The sequence below is a fragment of the Mya arenaria genome, chromosome 14 (genome assembly GCF_026914265.1).
Source record: "Mya arenaria isolate MELC-2E11 chromosome 14, ASM2691426v1".
NCBI lineage: Eukaryota > Metazoa > Mollusca > Bivalvia > Myida > Myidae > Mya > Mya arenaria.
In genome coordinates this window covers 6,469,544-6,487,532 of record NC_069135.1, presented here as the reverse complement: position 1 = coordinate 6,487,532, position 17,989 = coordinate 6,469,544, and the positions used below count along the sequence as shown (strand labels likewise).

At 35.8% G+C, this 17,989-nt stretch overlaps 1 protein-coding gene across 2 annotated transcripts; it reads left to right on the top strand.

Annotated features, from left to right (window-relative positions):
• The first annotated feature begins 840 nt into the window (after window positions 1-840).
• On the top strand, window positions 841-9,795 carry LOC128217686 (uncharacterized). Of its 2 annotated transcripts, none has more exons than XM_052924999.1 (5): window positions 841-860; window positions 1,295-1,364; window positions 2,447-2,608; window positions 3,585-3,677; window positions 4,602-9,795. In XM_052924999.1, exons 2-5 carry the CDS (start codon window positions 1,331-1,333, stop codon window positions 9,299-9,301), a joined length of 4,989 nt encoding a protein of 1,662 aa, XP_052780959.1. In that variant the 5' UTR covers window positions 841-860; window positions 1,295-1,330; the 3' UTR covers window positions 9,302-9,795. The 2 variants fall into 2 exon arrangements, with proteins under 2 accessions (XP_052780959.1, XP_052780958.1); XM_052924998.1 differs by lacking the exon at window positions 841-860 and adding an exon at window positions 958-1,123.
• Window positions 9,796-17,989: the final 8,194 nt, after the last annotated feature.

The window sequence follows — 17,989 nt, the reverse complement described above, 5'->3', positions numbered from 1 at the left end:
TTGGCCAATCGTCTGCTTCTAAGGCAAATGTTGTTGGCGCAAGTCCCGGTCGCTTTGTACTAAAGACGATATAAAGTGTTATTTGTGCTTTGATTGAAGAAGGGAGAAACTTAAGGTCTCATTACAGGATACACCTAAGAATTGTGACTCACATGAATTGGTGCCTGCCGTTTCTGGTGTATCCTCAACAATAAAGAAAGGTGACCCCACGGACCCCATTTGAAATACGTAAAGCGTACGTCCATGCTTTCAGCTTGTATTATTTCTAATTGTGATAATGATGTGTTTATTTGGCAGAGGGATCACTTAAGGTTGACGATAGCACGCAAAGGTTTTGATTGGTTCAGCTAGGTTTCGCTCACAGAGGTTAGGTAGTCAACGTTGTTTTAAAGATGTGTTTAAATTTAGTTATTTTACATATTTTTATGAACAAACATCTAACTGTGATATTACATTACAAATGCTTTACTGCAAGATAGAGCATTCGCTTTACTGCAAGGTAGAGCACTTTTGTAACATTCTTTAAATATAACAATAATCAAATTTATTTTAAATGTTAGAAGATGTTTTATTATTGAATCTTCGCATTTTTCACAAATTTATGTGTTCGATGTCTGACCCAATAGCGAGTCTTTTTAATTAAGCATGCATTTCTTATCCGTTCGATACATGTAAAAAATGTATGTATTGTCAAAGGTCATAATCAAACTCGTGTACATGGATTGAAGAAAACGAAACACATATTTTGTTTTAAATTTGTATGTTTTCAAACATGCAAGCATGCAGAACTAGTAAAATAACGAAATAACTGCAAGGCATACATTTTGCAACTTCTCATGTTGATGTTTTTGTATTAAAATGTACGCATAAAATTAAAGCATGTGATACATGAAGTACATTTCCTTCTGTGAAGTTTTGTATTTTCTGAAAACGGTTATCGATCATTACGTAGTCAGACAATAATTGTTTGGACGCCATGTTTAAAGTTTATTAACTTTGCATTGTTTGTTTTTGTTTAGTGGAACATTTGAAGTAATGAAACAATCGTTTTTAAATGAAAATGGAGTCTACATTATCCGTTTATATTATTAGGAATCAGATAAATGGATTATGTATACTATAGGTAAACAATTCAACTTAATTCCCTACTTTCGATTTCACTACTGTGAAATAATGATCAAACTATACGTCCACTGAATAGAATAGCTGTATTTCTGACTTGTTTAGTTTTAAAAAAAATGTTGTTTATTGTCGCGACCAAATTTTTTATACATAAAATGCTCTGTGCTTTTAGATGCAAAGCTGAAGACTGAACACATTTCAACAGACAATGGCAGAAAGCCAGGAACTCTCTTCCATACCAGGTAGACTAACAACGAATAACAGTAAAATATTGTAGAATTATAAACTTATCATTTTATGGGTAAAACATTTAATGTTAAGACAATGTGCTAATCAAAAGTCATCAGTAACTTAAAGATCAAAGTCGTAAAAATCACGGTTAATGACCTTCCACAAGGCAAAAAGTGGGTGGGGAATGCTTAAAATTAAAATATTTTAAAACAATCTTTTTCAAGAGTATATCTTATAACCATTACAAAATGTTTTGGTGTGATAAGGAATTGTGAAATTTTACGAAAAAGATTTTATCAGATTTTGCTCATAAAACATTTGCTGTGTTTACATTAAAGCTGCACTCTCACAAATGTACTGTTTTTACTTTCTTTTTTTGTCTTGGAATGATCCGATTTTTGCGTAAATATCTGCAAACCAGCGATATTAGACTGCTGACAAAAGATCAGATCGCAGATTATTTGTATACACTATTAAAATCCTGTGTACTTATGATACTATATGAATAATACTTTTTAAGCAATTTGCAGTTGGTACTAGTATATCACTTGCACTTGCATTCACTTATAATTGCAAATTGTTCTTGCCCGGCCTATCTGTATTATACAACTTGTTTAAATGGATAAACCATTGCTCTCTAGAAATATGTGATTATTTTTACTGTTACTGCGTGCTCGGCTTTTAACTGTTTTCAAAATCGCTTTGAATTTTTGAAACGCCGACCAGCTTATGAATACATCATGTATTGGTAGAACTTTTGGTGTAACATGTATTTTATATGACATCTTCACTGTTAAATAATTATTAAACATATCATATTATATTACAATATGTGAATCGCACATATTCAATGGAAACAAGCCTGTAAAAACCAACATTAACTTCCAACATTTATTTTTATCAATATATCAACATCTGACTCAAAATATTCGATATTTTTTGTTAGAAAGGTATGTTTTACCTTTTATGAACATGTTATAAACAACCAGTTTTATCACCACTTCCACAACTAAACCTCTGATTAGCATGATGTCTAAAACCTATGCTTTCATATCAAAAACGTTTTACTTAAACAAAAATTGCGATATTTCAGAACACCTTGACCTTTCAACGGAAAGCGAAATGCTCGAAATGGAATCATTATATAGGATTACGCAAAATGCAGATGCGGTTCTGAAACATGTTGATGCTGAGCTCAACGTAAGAAAACAGAAATGGGCATCGGAATTGGAAGACAGTCATCAAGCAAAAATAGGTATTCGAAACTTGATACGTAATTGTTAATACATGAATTCAATGAATTACAAAAAGATTAAGTGGCTGGGTACTGCATGTTTATAATTTATTATACGCGGGCAATCATTGGAGCCACAAGATTTTGTGATCCGTTGCAAATGCTCCAACGCGTCTTCCGTTGAACTACCATGTGTAAAAAAATGTACAAAAGGTGAGATATTTACGTTGTCAACATTAAACTCGAGCAAGTTATGAATGTTCTGGACGACCAGATTTTGATAATTGTTCAGAAACTTTCCGTTTAACACAACACATATCAATTCTATGTGAAACTTCGTTCCGCCATTATTATTTTTATATTTTACTCGTAACAAGCTCTGAAAAAAAGAGACCTTGCTAACCGTTGATGTCCATTTTCCACTCATTGGCTTTAACTCTTACTCGTTGGAGCATTTTCAATGCATAGCCAAATGTCGTTCTTCTAATGAATGTCCGCCGTATGATAGTAATGCTTGGACTCGTGCTTGATTTAAACATAAAATAAGGAAACCAGAAATAAATATGTATTGCACACCGGGTTTTTTTATTCCTTATCACATCATATCCTAGTGCGCATGCGCATGCGCATGCGCATGCGCAAATCTCTTTCCGCAATACGAAAATACGTTTTTTCGTCGATTTTAAATGCTTTAGTGAAGAAAACTTGTAAAAGCTTTGTTTAAAAAAAAATACTTTAGGTAAGGAAATAAAAGAAAAACCTATGTTAGGGATTGGATCACTTCTCGTTGCATGCGGGTCGAGTCGGTCTTGTGCGATATGGACTTATATTTCCTATTTTTTCCAGATGAATGTTTTATATTCATGCTGATTTAAAAAAAGGCCGTCAATCAACAATATTGTTTCATCAGTGCATCATGTATACACAATTACCCTTGCTTTATGCCTACAGATTTTGTATAGAAAGTATAAACTATTTTTAAACTGGTAATTTACAGGATCGAAGACGGTCATAATGGACTGTAGCAGTGTTGTGATTGGTCACTCAAACATTATCGTTCAAAACCAAGACAACTCAAGTGAGAAGAGAGGTAAGAATTCTCATACAAGGGCTGCTCAAGAAGTTCGTGGACTGTTTACATTTACGTAAAGTCTCTATGTATAGCATTCGACCTTCCATAGAATTATTATTTTTTCAATAACTGAGCTGGAGGGGAAGCAATTATTTTTTAATAAATAAGTATCAAAATTTAAAGAAGAAAATTTAACTTGCCCAACTCACAGTCATCAGTTCGTTCCATTTACAAAATAGTTCAATTTTGGCACCTCACTGAAAAAACACTGTGTTGAACTTCTTCGAAAAACCAATATCACTTTGTTTATATGATGTCTAATACTCAAATAGGTTATTTTTCTGAAATTGATTAGTTTGGAATAATACTTGCATATTAAAGCTTTTTATATTGCATATTATATATTCATTATATAAGATACTTTTTGCAAAAGGAGCAAAACTGGATGTTAAAGGGAATTTGGACATCATTAAATTCGTAGCATAGACTCATATTTCAATCAATGTTTGACATTTTTCATCAGGTCTGCCATTTTACTGGAATATCATATAGGCAGCATATCAGGGGACAAAACAAGGAAAATCTGACAGAAAATAAGAATACTTTAAGCATTTTGCTCAATCTAGACGATGTTGAACACCTCCTGGCCAAATACTATATAAATACGTCATATGATTTGAAAACTGACTAAACATGTCTACAAACTTCTCGAACCGCGCCTGTGTATGTATAGTGAAAGCTTTAACAGCAAATCCTTTCAGATGAAATAAAACAAAACATGTTGCAGTGATTGTTTAATTTGTCATGACTCAGCATCTTATTTGTACAGTGTATGTAAATGTGCATATTAACTTATTGTATATATCAAGATAAAGTATTTCAGCAGATATGTCAGAAATCGGACGGTGCATATTAAGGTGTATTTTGTGTGTGTGTTTTCAGAAAGACATGTCGATGATATGACGAAGAAACTAGCTGGTCTTCAAATTGTTTCAACTATTCTAGAAAGAGGTAATGGCACACTAGGGTTTTCAGAACTCGAAGAGGAGGTGGGAAAAGAACTAAAAATGCTAGGTTTAGAGTACTTTTCAAAAGTTAGCGGTTGGACTTTGCTAGACTTCTTGACTTTAGAAAAAGACAGATACAAATTACACAGGAACAAAAAGAAACGAATCAATGCGGTAACGCTTAGGGAGATTTATAGAAAGGTTCCAACATCAAAGATGCAATCTCGTTCGTTAGAAAAGCCGTCGTTTTCCGAATACGAAAGCACACACAAAACGGAGTCCGCTAATAACTCCGCGTCACGAAATACCACTGAATATATGAAATCTCTAGATGATAAGGAAGAGTGGACCGTGGTAAATACACAGCGATCTGGAAAACGTTCAGCAAAACCAGTTTCAGAGAAGAGAAATCCAGATGTTACAAACGATGAAGCTGATCTGTTTGATTCGACGTTTCTCCAACTCCCTTTTGAAGATTTCGACCCAGAATTATTCAAAACATTGATTTCTAGAGGTGAAGATGAAAGAACTATATACGTCGAGTCACTTAACACATACGAAACCGATCCTTTGACATTCTGTGTTGATATAGTAAGTTTGTGGAATACGCCTGTAGATGGACTTTCATATATTGTTGTTGGTATTGATACAGACTCTAAGCCTCACGGGGTAAAAAGGTGCATTGACAAAGACTTCTTCAAACGGCTTTTCCATCCTGAGTATTTTACAACGATGCCTTCGTTCACAACGAAGAAAATACTGTACAACTCAAAATCGTATTACATAGTTTCAATAAATGACAGCAAAGGTTTGGACAGCCCATGTGTTATCAAACTGCCTCTAGAAACCAAACGTATTGCTTTAAACAAAAATGAAATTGTAACTAGACAGCTTAAACATCCTGTGGCTTTAGAGGCATCTTCAAAAGAATTTCATACTATTTTCCAATGGTTCTCACGAACAATTAAGCAAGAAATTACTTGTCACAAAAATGAGAACAAAGAAGAGGTTCTTGTAGAAGATAAAGAAGAAGAAAACGAAGAGGAATTGTCTAACTTTTGGAAAGAAGTAAGTGGGTTCAAAAAAGGCAGTTTTCTTCTCTTAACCGGTGATGTACAAGACTCGCGACATACACACGCCCTTGGACTTCTTCCATGGATAGCGGTGTATGATTTCGATACCAACAGTCCCGAGACCGGGCTATTTAATAAATGTGAAGTATCGTTAGGAAACAGAAGATGTCTAAAGGTTTTAAGTTGGAATGACGATATCAATGATCCTTTAACAGAATATAGTACCAGGTGGTGTTTCCTCAGGGGACGGAAGGAAATAAAAGAATCGAGAACAGATCTGGAAAAAGATGAAACCGAAGAAAGCAACGCCTGGTTCAAGAAGGTGAAAGAGACAATCAAGACAAACGCCAAAAATCTGGACACGTTTTTGGAGTACCGAACATTAACAGTTATCATCCTTTGGCCGGAAAATGAGAAATTTGTGCAGTTTATGAACAAATTCTTAACCTGTCTCCAGTATGAGCTGACAGACTCCCCAAAAGTGTTACTTGTGAAAGATCGAAACGTTCCTAAAACAGATGAAGGACTGACTCCATTGAAAGCTATGGCAAATGACTTCGGTGACAATTTCCATTCGTTTGATATACCGTTTGGAGAATTTTGTGCTCAAATTGCGAGAATGATGAAAACCTATGGACCAGAAAACGGGTTTACCTTAGAACTACCATGTGCACCTGACACTAGACAAGTGAACACCAGAGTTGCAATTCAAGAAGAAAAAGCAGCTTGGTTAGCTGAAAACCTTGAAGTACTTTACCTTAACGCTCCATTTGGAAGTAACATTCCGGATGACAAAAAGCTTTCCGAGGAGCTAACGCTGTTTCGCAAGGGTGGAACAATTAACTGGTCTACAATGTACAATGTAAACTTCGAGAAAGCTGTAATAGAAAGGGACGCCCAAAGCCAACTGAAGAGACAAGTCCAAAAACGTCTTCAAGAGTTCAAATTGTCCGATGTGAGACTATTTCATTCACCAGGTGCCGGTGGAACAACGTTGGCCAGGGATGTAGTGTGGAGAATGCATTTTCATTATCCATGCGCCCAGTTGAAAAGCAGAATGGTTTTAAATGATGATGACACTCTTGAAAAGCGAGTTCAATACATTCACGATCAAACAGGTTTGCCACTTTTGCTTTTAGTGGACTCGGACGGTGGGCCTGAGGACTTTTATCTGAAGAAAAGATTAAGCAACACAATCACTTTATACGTTAGACGGTATTCACATGAACCTGGTAAAACATGCGATGGGCTAGTATTTCTACCAAATAAAGTGTCAGAAAGCGAGGCAACACAGCTAGTCCAAAGTCTTTCTCCTTGTTGTGACACAGAAAAGCAAAGAAGGCAATTGCAACGTTATCAACAAAAGGCCCGAGAGGGAAGAGCCCATTTGTACGACTTTGGTCTGACTGTCTACATGCATGAATATCGTGGAGTTGTAAGCTACGTCAGAAATTGCTTGCAACTAAATGGGAAATCTATTATTGAGCTCAAACCTGATCAAAAGTGCTTGGCATTTCTGTCGCTTGTCCTGTACTACGGCCATACTGGTATCCCCTGCCAGTTTTTCGCTCCACTGATCGGTTTTCCTCCAAATACTGCTTTGGATCTTGGCGACTTCCCTTCGAATGTTTTAGAATTTGCGGTTGGCGATAAAAACGCTTATCGAAAAGATAATATTCGGATATGCCACAGCATCATTGCCAAGGAAATATTGGAGCAAACACTGACATCAGTAATGAAGGAGAACGCAGAGGAGAGAAATGAGATGATAAGCGATGCTGCCTGCGAAAAGCTTTTTGATTTATGTACAGAGTTTATCAAGTATACCGGTAAAAGAAACAGCACCCTCAGCAGCTGCGTGCGAGATATCTTGACGAAAACATTTATTGTAAGAGCACGAAGCTTCAAAACAGATGGCGAAAGAACAAAGAAAAGAACAAAATTGTCTCGACTTTTAGAAGACATTCCACCTAGGCCACCGCTGTTTACTCAAAGAATGGAATTGCTGAACACTCTGAAGAAAACGTTTCCGAAAAGTCCGAGTTTTCACGCTCATCTTGGTCGCTTTTACGCGTACAGTAGGCTCGATGGGGAACAGCAAGCCGAGAAACTCTTTCGCGAAGCAGTGCGCTTGTGCGAAGAACAAAAACAAACCTGTATATCAACAACACCACTGGACAGAGACCGAGCATTTCTAGAAGCAGCCCATGTATACCACATGTTTGGTGTCATGAAGAAAAGTTCGGCTTCCAAAAAGACCTTCAGTGTAAATCTTGCTAAACTAAACAAAGTTATTCGGTGTGCAAATGAAGCAAGCGACTATTTCCATAAGAGTAGGATAAACACCCCTCCAACGCATGAAATTTACATATATGCTTTCACCGAAGACATAGAGATACGTCTTCAAGTTTGCGAAGCAATTCGAAATGTAATGGGGGAAAACTGGGCAAGCAAAGTCAGAAAAAATTTGATATTAAAATGTTTGCTAGAAACAAATATGGTGACCATAAGAAGGCTTGTTCACGAATGCTTTCTTAATCAATGGATGAAAGAAGAAGATGTGAAATCACTGATGATGATGATCGGAAGATACAACGCCATATTTTGTCATTTTATTGATGCAATGGACTTTTCCGGTCGAGTTTCTCCCGCGACAATGTCACTCTGTGATCGGAGGCTGAAAATAGCGGCAATGACTGTAAAAAATGGAAAACGCGACATCTTTGACTATTTGGATGCAGAAACCGACAGCAGCAAAATTGATGAGCTTGTTGATATGTACGAGCACAACTTCAGCGAAATGTTCAGACCTGGTTTGAAAGAAGAAGAGAAAATGGAACTTGAAAATGAAATGATTGCATGGTTGCAAACAATACGGCACACGAAATTTACAAGACATTATTCGATAGAAGAGGTCCTTCTTCAAGTACAAAAATGGGAAAAGTATTTAAAGACCGCCACGGCTTTGTATTACACATTCATATGTAATGCTCTCCTTGGCCTTGGTTATGATGGGATTTCACCAAACAAAGAATTCTTAGAAATTGCAGATGAAGTATGCTGTAATTTACGAAAAAAGCACGCAACGGTGATCAAGTCATCAATACCTCGTGAATGGCTGGGGAAAATAAACCAAGGCTTCAAAAGGTTAGTTTCGGCTGACCCGAGAATGGGACTCCCCGCAGACACTGTCTTTCAAATGTCAACCGATCTTGCTCTTTGTGTTGGTGTCATTGCAAAGCCGAAAACAGCAAGTGAAACGACCACAAATGCAGTGATTATTTATCCTGTCCGCACAAAGCGTGGGCAATATGATATACACGTCAGATTTGAACCCAAAGCTGCAAAACTTCAGGTTAGTACATGTTGTGAAAGGAAAGTTGAATTTAATTTGGCTTTCACGATCAAGAATGGATACGAGGCTTTTAACGTCAAACTTCTTAAGAGGTATGCATGCCTCGGATGTGGAACGTGGATTAGTTTCACAAGCGAAGAAAGATGTCGCCCTTGCTACAACTGCAACATTGATGTGTTCAAATTTGATTTGAACAAGCAAAGATAGACTAAGACATGATCTGTAAGGCTGTGGAATAGATGGAATAAGAAATATGAGCAAATATTTTAAAAGCCTTCACAATTAATGTAGCACGCATACAAGAAAGTAATTGTGCTGCACAAAATAAGATACTTAAACATCTGTATTTTATGAAATTATGGAGTGATTGCATGCATTCAAATTAATTTAACATGTTATGCAGTTGCCTTAAGTAGCCATATTTTACTGGTATTTGTTTCAATAAAATATGGCAATATATATGTATTCAACTACTGAACATCAAGAGTAAATATGTAACTAGTGGCAACGCCAATCATGAAATGTAGTTTTTGATGCTCACTTTGTGAAATACTTTGCTATCGTACTCTGAAACAACCAGTTATTATCTATACTGGTATAGTCAAGAAAATGGTGTTATCATGTTATTATAGATGCTTCCATTGTAATAAAACTATTGTTTTATAGTACGTGTACATAAAAATAAAAAGACTGTGATGTTACTGTTTCGTGTCTTTGTTTCACATGCTGCAGATTTGAGGTTTTTCTCATGTTTTCCATTATTTTTTCATTAAATTATTGATTTTTCCTTGCATTCGGTTTGATTCAAGTCAAATTAAAATTGAGTAAGTTATTGAATACATCTACACTATATACAGTCCTGATACTACTCAACTGTTTGTACAAAGTATAATGCCATAAATGAGTGCATAGAAATATTGTCTTGCATATTCACAATAGTTAAGCAATATTCGAGGTGCAGTCATTCTTTTCATCATATCTCAGTTATTCCAACAAGCGTACTATACAAAGTAAAGCCATCTTGTCAATGCACGTAGTTTCGACCGCTTTTTCGACTGATATTATTGAGTAATTTTGGTATCAATTTCGAAACTATAAATAAAAGCTTTAAGGGTCAGTCTAGGCATGATTTTATTTTTCAAATATATATTTTAGTTTTGATTGTGACATTCATGTCACGTAAACCTGACCGTCTTGATTTTAATATGTATTGTTTTTTCTACGCTCGAGGATAAGATGGTCCAAAAAAAGTTCAACCGTGTGGAAGTTTTTTTAAAGTATGAAAATATGCATCAATTTGCTCATATATTTGCACATGAAGTTGTCGTCAATATTTAGACTTAGATTCAGACATAGTCAAGTTTTGTATCAGCTTTTTTTTAAAAACAACAGGCCATTGAGGTCTATGATCAGTTTTAAGGGGCTATAACCCAGTCATGCATTCGGGTATCTGGCTGGTTTGCGAAATGAATCGTGATTACGCCAACATATACTGATTAAGTAAAGTAATCATCGGATTATAAATGGAAGTCCTTTTCTGTTTACAATTTAATTTATATCGATTTTGACAATTTCAAGAGTCAAAATCCAGTTATTAAATGTGGGTGTGGCTGGTTTTCGAAAGGGACCAAGGTCTCAGCAATATTTAATAATTGCGCTAGTTTGGTGAAATTCAGAGAATACGTTGAAGCCACGTTGTGTTCAGAAGCAGTATTATAGTAATTTCAATGCCCATAATCTATGCATGCAAGGGCGGGTGTGGCTGGTTTTCGAAAGAACCCTCATTAAGTCAATATATAAATTAAATGAAAATCAATCAACCCTCTTTAACAAAAACAATATGGAACACCAACTGACAAATCCATATCTGAGTACAGATTGTTTCTCTTAAACTGTATTTTCAACGGTGTGCTCCCACTTTCCTAACCGCTAATTTATCTTCCGGGCGAGGGAGATAAAACAAAACAAAAAATGCACTCTCTGAAATCAGGTTGTCTCTCTTGAATTTGAATATTAATGATAAAAAGGGACACAATCCAGTCATGGCTGGTTTTAAAAAAAAACGAAGCACTCATGGATATCTAACTAGTAGATAACTTTGATTTAATAAGACGATCAAAATGAATACTTTAATTGCTTTTACAAGCAATTGTTTACAGACGGACGCACGGATGACGGACACCGCGTCATTGCATAAATTCTTCAGGCTTATGGCCAGCAGAACTAAAATGTATTGTATATTCAATCAGATGTGGATTTATTCATTAATATCACCGGCTATTTCAAATGAATTTCTTGTCCTAGACTTGCAAGCAATTGCAGAACTCCGATATAATCATTTGCACACACGATTTACCTCCGAAAATAATACTGTGGAGTGTTAGTTATTATACACCGTCTTCATGGAAAAGACTGGTTAATCTCCCAAGTGCAGTAAACATCTTGAGCTTACCACTAGGTATGAGCTTTCAGAATGTATATAACCTATATGCAATGTTTGGAAGTAAGTAAACGAGCCGCCGATTTGACTATTTGACGTCACCATTGACCTAAAATTACTACTTGACATGAAGTGAACAACATCGCACGCAATATTTCGTGAAATGTACAAAAGCACGTTTTCTTAGTCAAAATGTACAGAAATTGAAAATAAAAGGTATGCAAGAAAAAAGAAGAAAAAACGACCATCTTACACACTTCCTTTCTCTGAAAATCATCTTTAAATGGAGTATTTATATATTGCAATCTTCTCTCTTTTTTTCAAAAATATATTTTCAATCGATAAAACTATACAATGACAGAACTAACAATATGCGCGTTTTTGCACGTGACGAGCGTACGGGCAATATGGAATTTTCCAGCACGGCCAACATCACCAGAAATGGCGCTATTCAATTTACGTTGACATACACAGTCATAGAGCCTTTATCGAGCAATGTCATTGCAGTCAGCCACATTGTTTATGCACTACTAAATTGTAACCACGCCCCCCCCCCCCCCTGGTCCGGGGGTATACCGTGTTTTTACCTTCCAGGTGGCCCCGCAGTGCCGGGTGAATGCGTCGGTTTTGTATTTGCGCAAATTATAGCGAGGAATGGGCCTTACATAGGGTCCCTGGAGTGCGGGGGGCATTTGGCGGGGATTTTACCAGCAAAGCGGGGACTTTATCCGGGGTTGGCTGGACCGAAAGTCAAAGTCCTAAACGTTAACAATGTCAACATTTTCTTTCCGTTAAATTTAAAACGCGTTGACTAATATGTTGTTCAAATCCACTCAGAAGATATTTGTTGTTTTCATTGAAGCCTTTGGAATAAAAATAAAATATCAACGCTATTAAATGTGTTTTGGTTTGTTCAAAAAATAGTCTTGTCCCGAGATAAACATACGCAAATGGAACCATGATACTTTTAAAAGCGGTTCACTACGTATACAATACAACATAATTAAAACAGTCGTCAAATTACAAACATCACACGCTAAATGGATGAATGCAACATGATCAAGGCTGAGGGCCAGATCAAATGTAGGTGATATTCATTTAGTTGGAAGATGATAAACACAAAATGAAGGAAGAAATGTTTACTTAATATCTTCCAAGTTATAGTTTCGGCAGTGAAACAGTATTTAAACAGATGAAAATTCACAATAACACAAACTGGTAGTCGATGTTTTTAAGTGTTGTAATCGTCATATTGATATTGCCGACCTAATCACATAAAGAGCTTTACATTATTTAAAAAACAAATTCAAACGTTTACCTTAGAAAACAAAGTAAATGTATCCGACTACAATTATGTCTTTTTGATTCCTGGTGACCCAATATTATTTTAATATCATTTGAAAGGGCTGTGAATGCAGAAAAAAAAGTCAAAATTGGACAGACAATAAAATAACAGACAAGATCTTTTGGCCTTGAGAAAAATCAACTCGGTAATTTCACATACGATTCAAGTTGACAAAGAGAGAAAAAACTACACACTTCAATTACATTTTGTTTAATGAAGGTTAAGTCATTCAGTTTACGCATTTGAAATCAGCAACTACCAGACATCAAAATCATACATTATATTTAATTGAAAACTAGCTTATTAGTGCATCGGATTCTGAAAACATACTTTACTGTTTTTAGAAAAAGATGAAAGATAAACATTTAGTATGAGATGACTCGCGGTGAATCGAGTTTAAAACATGCTGCTTTCACGTATAGTATTAACAGAAAAATTTCACTTAGATAGGAGTCAACATCGAGTAGAGATAAAATATTTATAGTGCAGGCATCTAGAAGATTCGTTAATGTTACTGTACCAATCTTGTTTTAAACTATCTGATAAAAGTCATTTGAACGTTTCAATGAATATCTTAACATCGCCAACTATCTGACTAACCCATACGAAGCCAAACCCAAATTTAAACAAGGTTTCATTAACCTCAGGAGCCAAAGTTCGCCTCCCTATAGCGTCTAGCCGTTTTAGCATACAATAACAATTTTGGGGATATCGATAATTCGGCATGATAAGTAATTTACACAAATACTTTAAAACTCTGCATGTATAGTCTAGAAAACGAGATGAACGGCCACATTCCCAACGAGCAACATCAGTATTGACAGACTAATTCTCTCCTAAAAACCTTTCACAATATTGATTTTAAACGCATTCTATTACAGGAGAATATTGTATACCCTATATTTCGGATCCATGAAGCAATACTGGTTTCACCATAGAATCAAATATTTTAAAGTTTTTACCATAGTTAAGACATCCAAATTTACGTTGAAAACCTTGGATAAAATTACCCGTCTTGGTAACTTCCATGGCTAACTTATTTAAGGCTTTGGACCATGACAACTTCGGCGTAAATATCAACCCCATATTCTAATAAAATGAAGCAAACATCAATTGGCGTGACACCGAGTGTTTCCTTGAATTCATAGTTTTTCAACATTCTTCTGTCAAACTGTTCACCAGAACATGCCACAATGTTCTCACAGCTCTATCGGTGTGTTGATTTGCGGCGTTTGATTTGCTTCTAAATAAGGTTGGACATCTTAAAGTACAACAACTTTTCTTCTTATCATAAACGTTATTATAGTATATCATCATATATCAACTAATTTGTACTATTTTAGCTGTAAAATATTTCTAGACATCATAAAAGAATTTTAATGGTAACACATTTTCATTTTAGTGAACATTTTAGTCGTAGAAGCATTTTAGTTATAGAACGACGGGATTTAGCTGCAGTTTTAAAAGCATTTTAGAAACAGGGCAGAGCCATTCAAAATTTAGAATCAGTTCAAATGCATAACCGCTTAAGCTTTGGACATTTCAGTTCTTGATACAGCTTACCATTCATTTCAGTTGTAAAAAGCATTGTGGTATCATTGTACTTGCACACTTATTAAGTTGTATAATTATTTGACATACAGAATAGTTTTAGTTGTATACTTACTTAAGTTGTAGATGAAATAAGGAGCCTCTCTTTGGTAAAAAACGAATCGTATAACCGCGTAAAAGCAAACTCTATATATTGACAATAAGAAATTCGGAAAAGCCATTTTAACGGTAAACAATTGCATTAGCCATAAACAAGACAAACTTGCTGCAGATGTATCTTGTTCTCTTGATTACATTATTACATTCAAACAACCTGGAGGAGCTAGCCTTGTACCAGGCAGTGGTAATATCAAATTAACTAGCCTACTTATGTATCCAGACAAGATATCACTATACCAAGTTACCTCTCGGTGCATGTAATCTAGGATGATCTTTGTTTATTTGTGACTCGATTAGGTTAGATTGTGTATAATAAAATAACGACGAAGTTCATAACAAAGGCCTTGAGCTTTTAAGGAAGGGTTTGTTTTTATAAAATGGGAACAATAAAATTACCAGGAGATGCATTGGTTTTTAATGTGACATTTTTCCAAGCTGCAGCACTATTATATTTCCGTTTACCGAGTGTGCAGGTTACCATATACTACTATGTTATCAAAATGTTAATTAGACACTGCCAATTGTCCATGACCTACATTTCATTCATTTGAAGTCGAAGACCGTTGAACAAAATGGGTGAGTCGAGATGTTTGATTTTAGAGTATAAATGTTAACCGATATCATGGCCATTTTCATGGTCGTCACTTCTGTAGAAACTATAATAGAATGCGTCCAAATATAATATTAAGATACTGTCGCTCAGGTCAAGATTAAAGTCGCTGTTGGTTGCTTGTATGTTAATTCCTACAAAACATATTTGAGGTTTGTTGTTTATAAATATGCATATCATGCGTTTGAATGTACTTTTGTAAAACAACTGGACCAGAAACCAAGATATGATTTCAAAATACTCGCTGATACAAAGACAAGTCAAACTTGATGAGTTCCAAGCATTGATAAACACATTTAATGTGTGTGGTGTTCCAAGAAGTGCGTGTTTTGCGCGTTCGTTTAATGTCGCAGCTTCTTTTATGTTTTTTCGCGCAGATTTTTATAATTCTGCGTATTTCATTGTATCATTAATTTCGATCAAATTCTTTGTGGTTAAGACGCCCATATTTCTCGTTACAGTTTTTTAATGTCATGACACTATTTCATTCATTAACCGATATGCCTTTAAATCTTTCTTCAATGTAAGGTACACATGCACGTTGATTTTCTTATCCTATAATTCTGATATAAACACTTAACACTGTCAGGTAACCACTTGTCGTATTAAATCATGAGTTTCGTCTGATAATGCACTAGTTAATTTGATGGGGGCACCTATACTATTACCTTTGGCATTTTAGCTGCTATATTTACGCTGTTGGGCTTCTAACGTTATCAACCTGCTAAATCACGCTGCTAAGCTATTAAATTGGTAACTTCATGTTATCAAGCTGCTAACTTTATAATGCTAAGCTGTCAAACTGGAAACTTCATGTTATCAACGAAGCTGCTAACTTCAAGTTGTTAAGCTGCTTACTTCATGGTGGTAAGCTGCCTGACTGGTAGCTTCATGTTATCAGGCTGCTTACTTCATGGTGCTAAGCTGCCAGACTGGTACCTTCATGTTATCAGGATGCTTACTTCATGGTGTTAAGCTACAATACTGGTAACTTCATGTTATCAGGATGCTAACTTCATGGTGCTAAGCTGCCAGACTGGTACCTTCATGTTATCAGGCTGCTTACTTCATGGTGCTAAGCTGCCAGACTGGTAATTTTATGTTATCAGGCTGCTTACTTCATGGTGCAAAGCTGCCCGACTGGTAATTTCATGTTATCAGGCTGCTTACTTCATGGTGCTAAGCTGCCAGACTGGTAACTTCATGTTATCTGGCTGCTTACTTCATGGTGCTAAGCTGCCATACTGGTAACTTCATGTTATCAGGCTGCTTACTTCATGGTGCTAAGCTGCCAGACTGGTAACTTCATGTTATCAGGCTGCTAATTGCATGGTGCTAAGCTGCCTGACTAGTTAGACAACTGCTCACTTCACGTTGCTAATCTGCCACACTGGTAACTTCATGATTATGATTATTAGGCTGCTAACTTCATGATGCTTAGCTGCCAATCTGGTAATTTCATGTTATCAGGCTGCTAACTTCATGGTGTTAAGCTACCTGACTAGAAAGGCAACTGCTAACTTCACGCTGCTAAGCTTCCATACTGGTAGCTTCATTTTTATCAAGCTGTTAACTTCACGCTGCTAAGCTGCCACACAGGTAAGGTAGCTTCATGTTATCAAGCTGCTAACTTCACGCTGCTAAGCTACCATACTGGTTGCTTCATGTCATCAAGCTGCTAACTTCACGCTCCTAAGCTGCCACACAGGTAGCTTCGTGTTATCAAGCTGCTAACTTCACGCTGCTAAGCTGCCATACTGGTAGCTTCATGTGCATGGTTCATTTATTCAAAGTAGCTGAACAAAGTTATGTGGTGTTTACATTTGGAATGCGAGACCTTGGGCTTTTAAATGTCGTTTTCGCTCAAATATATTGTATTTTGCAATATTCTCTCATACAATGTTTGTAAAATGTTCGTTTTTATTTTTCAGATTCACCTTAAGTGTATACACCCGCCACCCAACCCCCCTGTAAACGCTTCCATACTAAACTGTTCAATATATCATTCTTAATGCATTATTTCTTGTTTCAAACCATGCTTCACGGTGCAAGATTGATTATATTGTGCAAATTAACGTCATGTCATATCGAAATATTTAATGCGGTGTTGGCTGTGGGCGTTGAATAATTTTAAAAAACTCGTTGACGTATGTTTGGTAAAGACTCACTTATCGTGTAATCTTCTGCCAATATGTTCTCTAGTTCTATGCATTTTTACCGTTGAACTATTGTTTCTATTGATTTTACTTTTTGATCAGTGTTGCACCTGAAGCCATCCTGCAGGCTGTCATTTGTTGAAATTCCGTTTGCGAAATTGTCTTTCTACAATATGAATATGTTGCTTTTTGTGCCAAAATGTTTCAGACGCCACAATCTACAATGTCGTTTTGCTTCTTTAAGATATGTGTTCAAATATGAAATGGTATTGAATCAAATAGCGAAAAGAAGTGACTTATATTCACCTTTTGGCTACAAAAATGCCAACATCTCCCTTAGAAATTCCCTGTTAACTGTTGAAAGATAAACTATTTCGTAAAATTCGCTTTGATCTAAGAAAAAACACCAACAAACACGTGTATGAAAGGACACATATCGGTTATGCTTGCTTAAAACTGATCCAACATTCAAATTGACTACTAGTACTGTTTAATCTCAGGTTTAAACCTATGCTATTGCATTGTTGTGAAGTATGTGGTCAAATCAAATCAAATCAAATCAAAATCTTTACATATTAGATTTGTAAAATATATTTTAGGTGTTATAAACAAACTCTTAACTATGCCGTGTATG

Bases quoted from the DNA above. Each gene is read 5' to 3' on its own strand.
- LOC128217686 (XM_052924999.1), top strand. From the start codon at position 1,331: ATGGCAGAAAGCCAGGAACTCTCTTCCATACCAG. The intron at 1,365-2,446 runs GTAGACTAACAA...GCGATATTTCAG, and splicing joins GGAACTCTCTTCCATACCAG to AACACCTTGACCTTTCAACG. The intron at 2,609-3,584 runs GTATTCGAAACT...GGTAATTTACAG, and splicing joins CAGTCATCAAGCAAAAATAG to GATCGAAGACGGTCATAATG.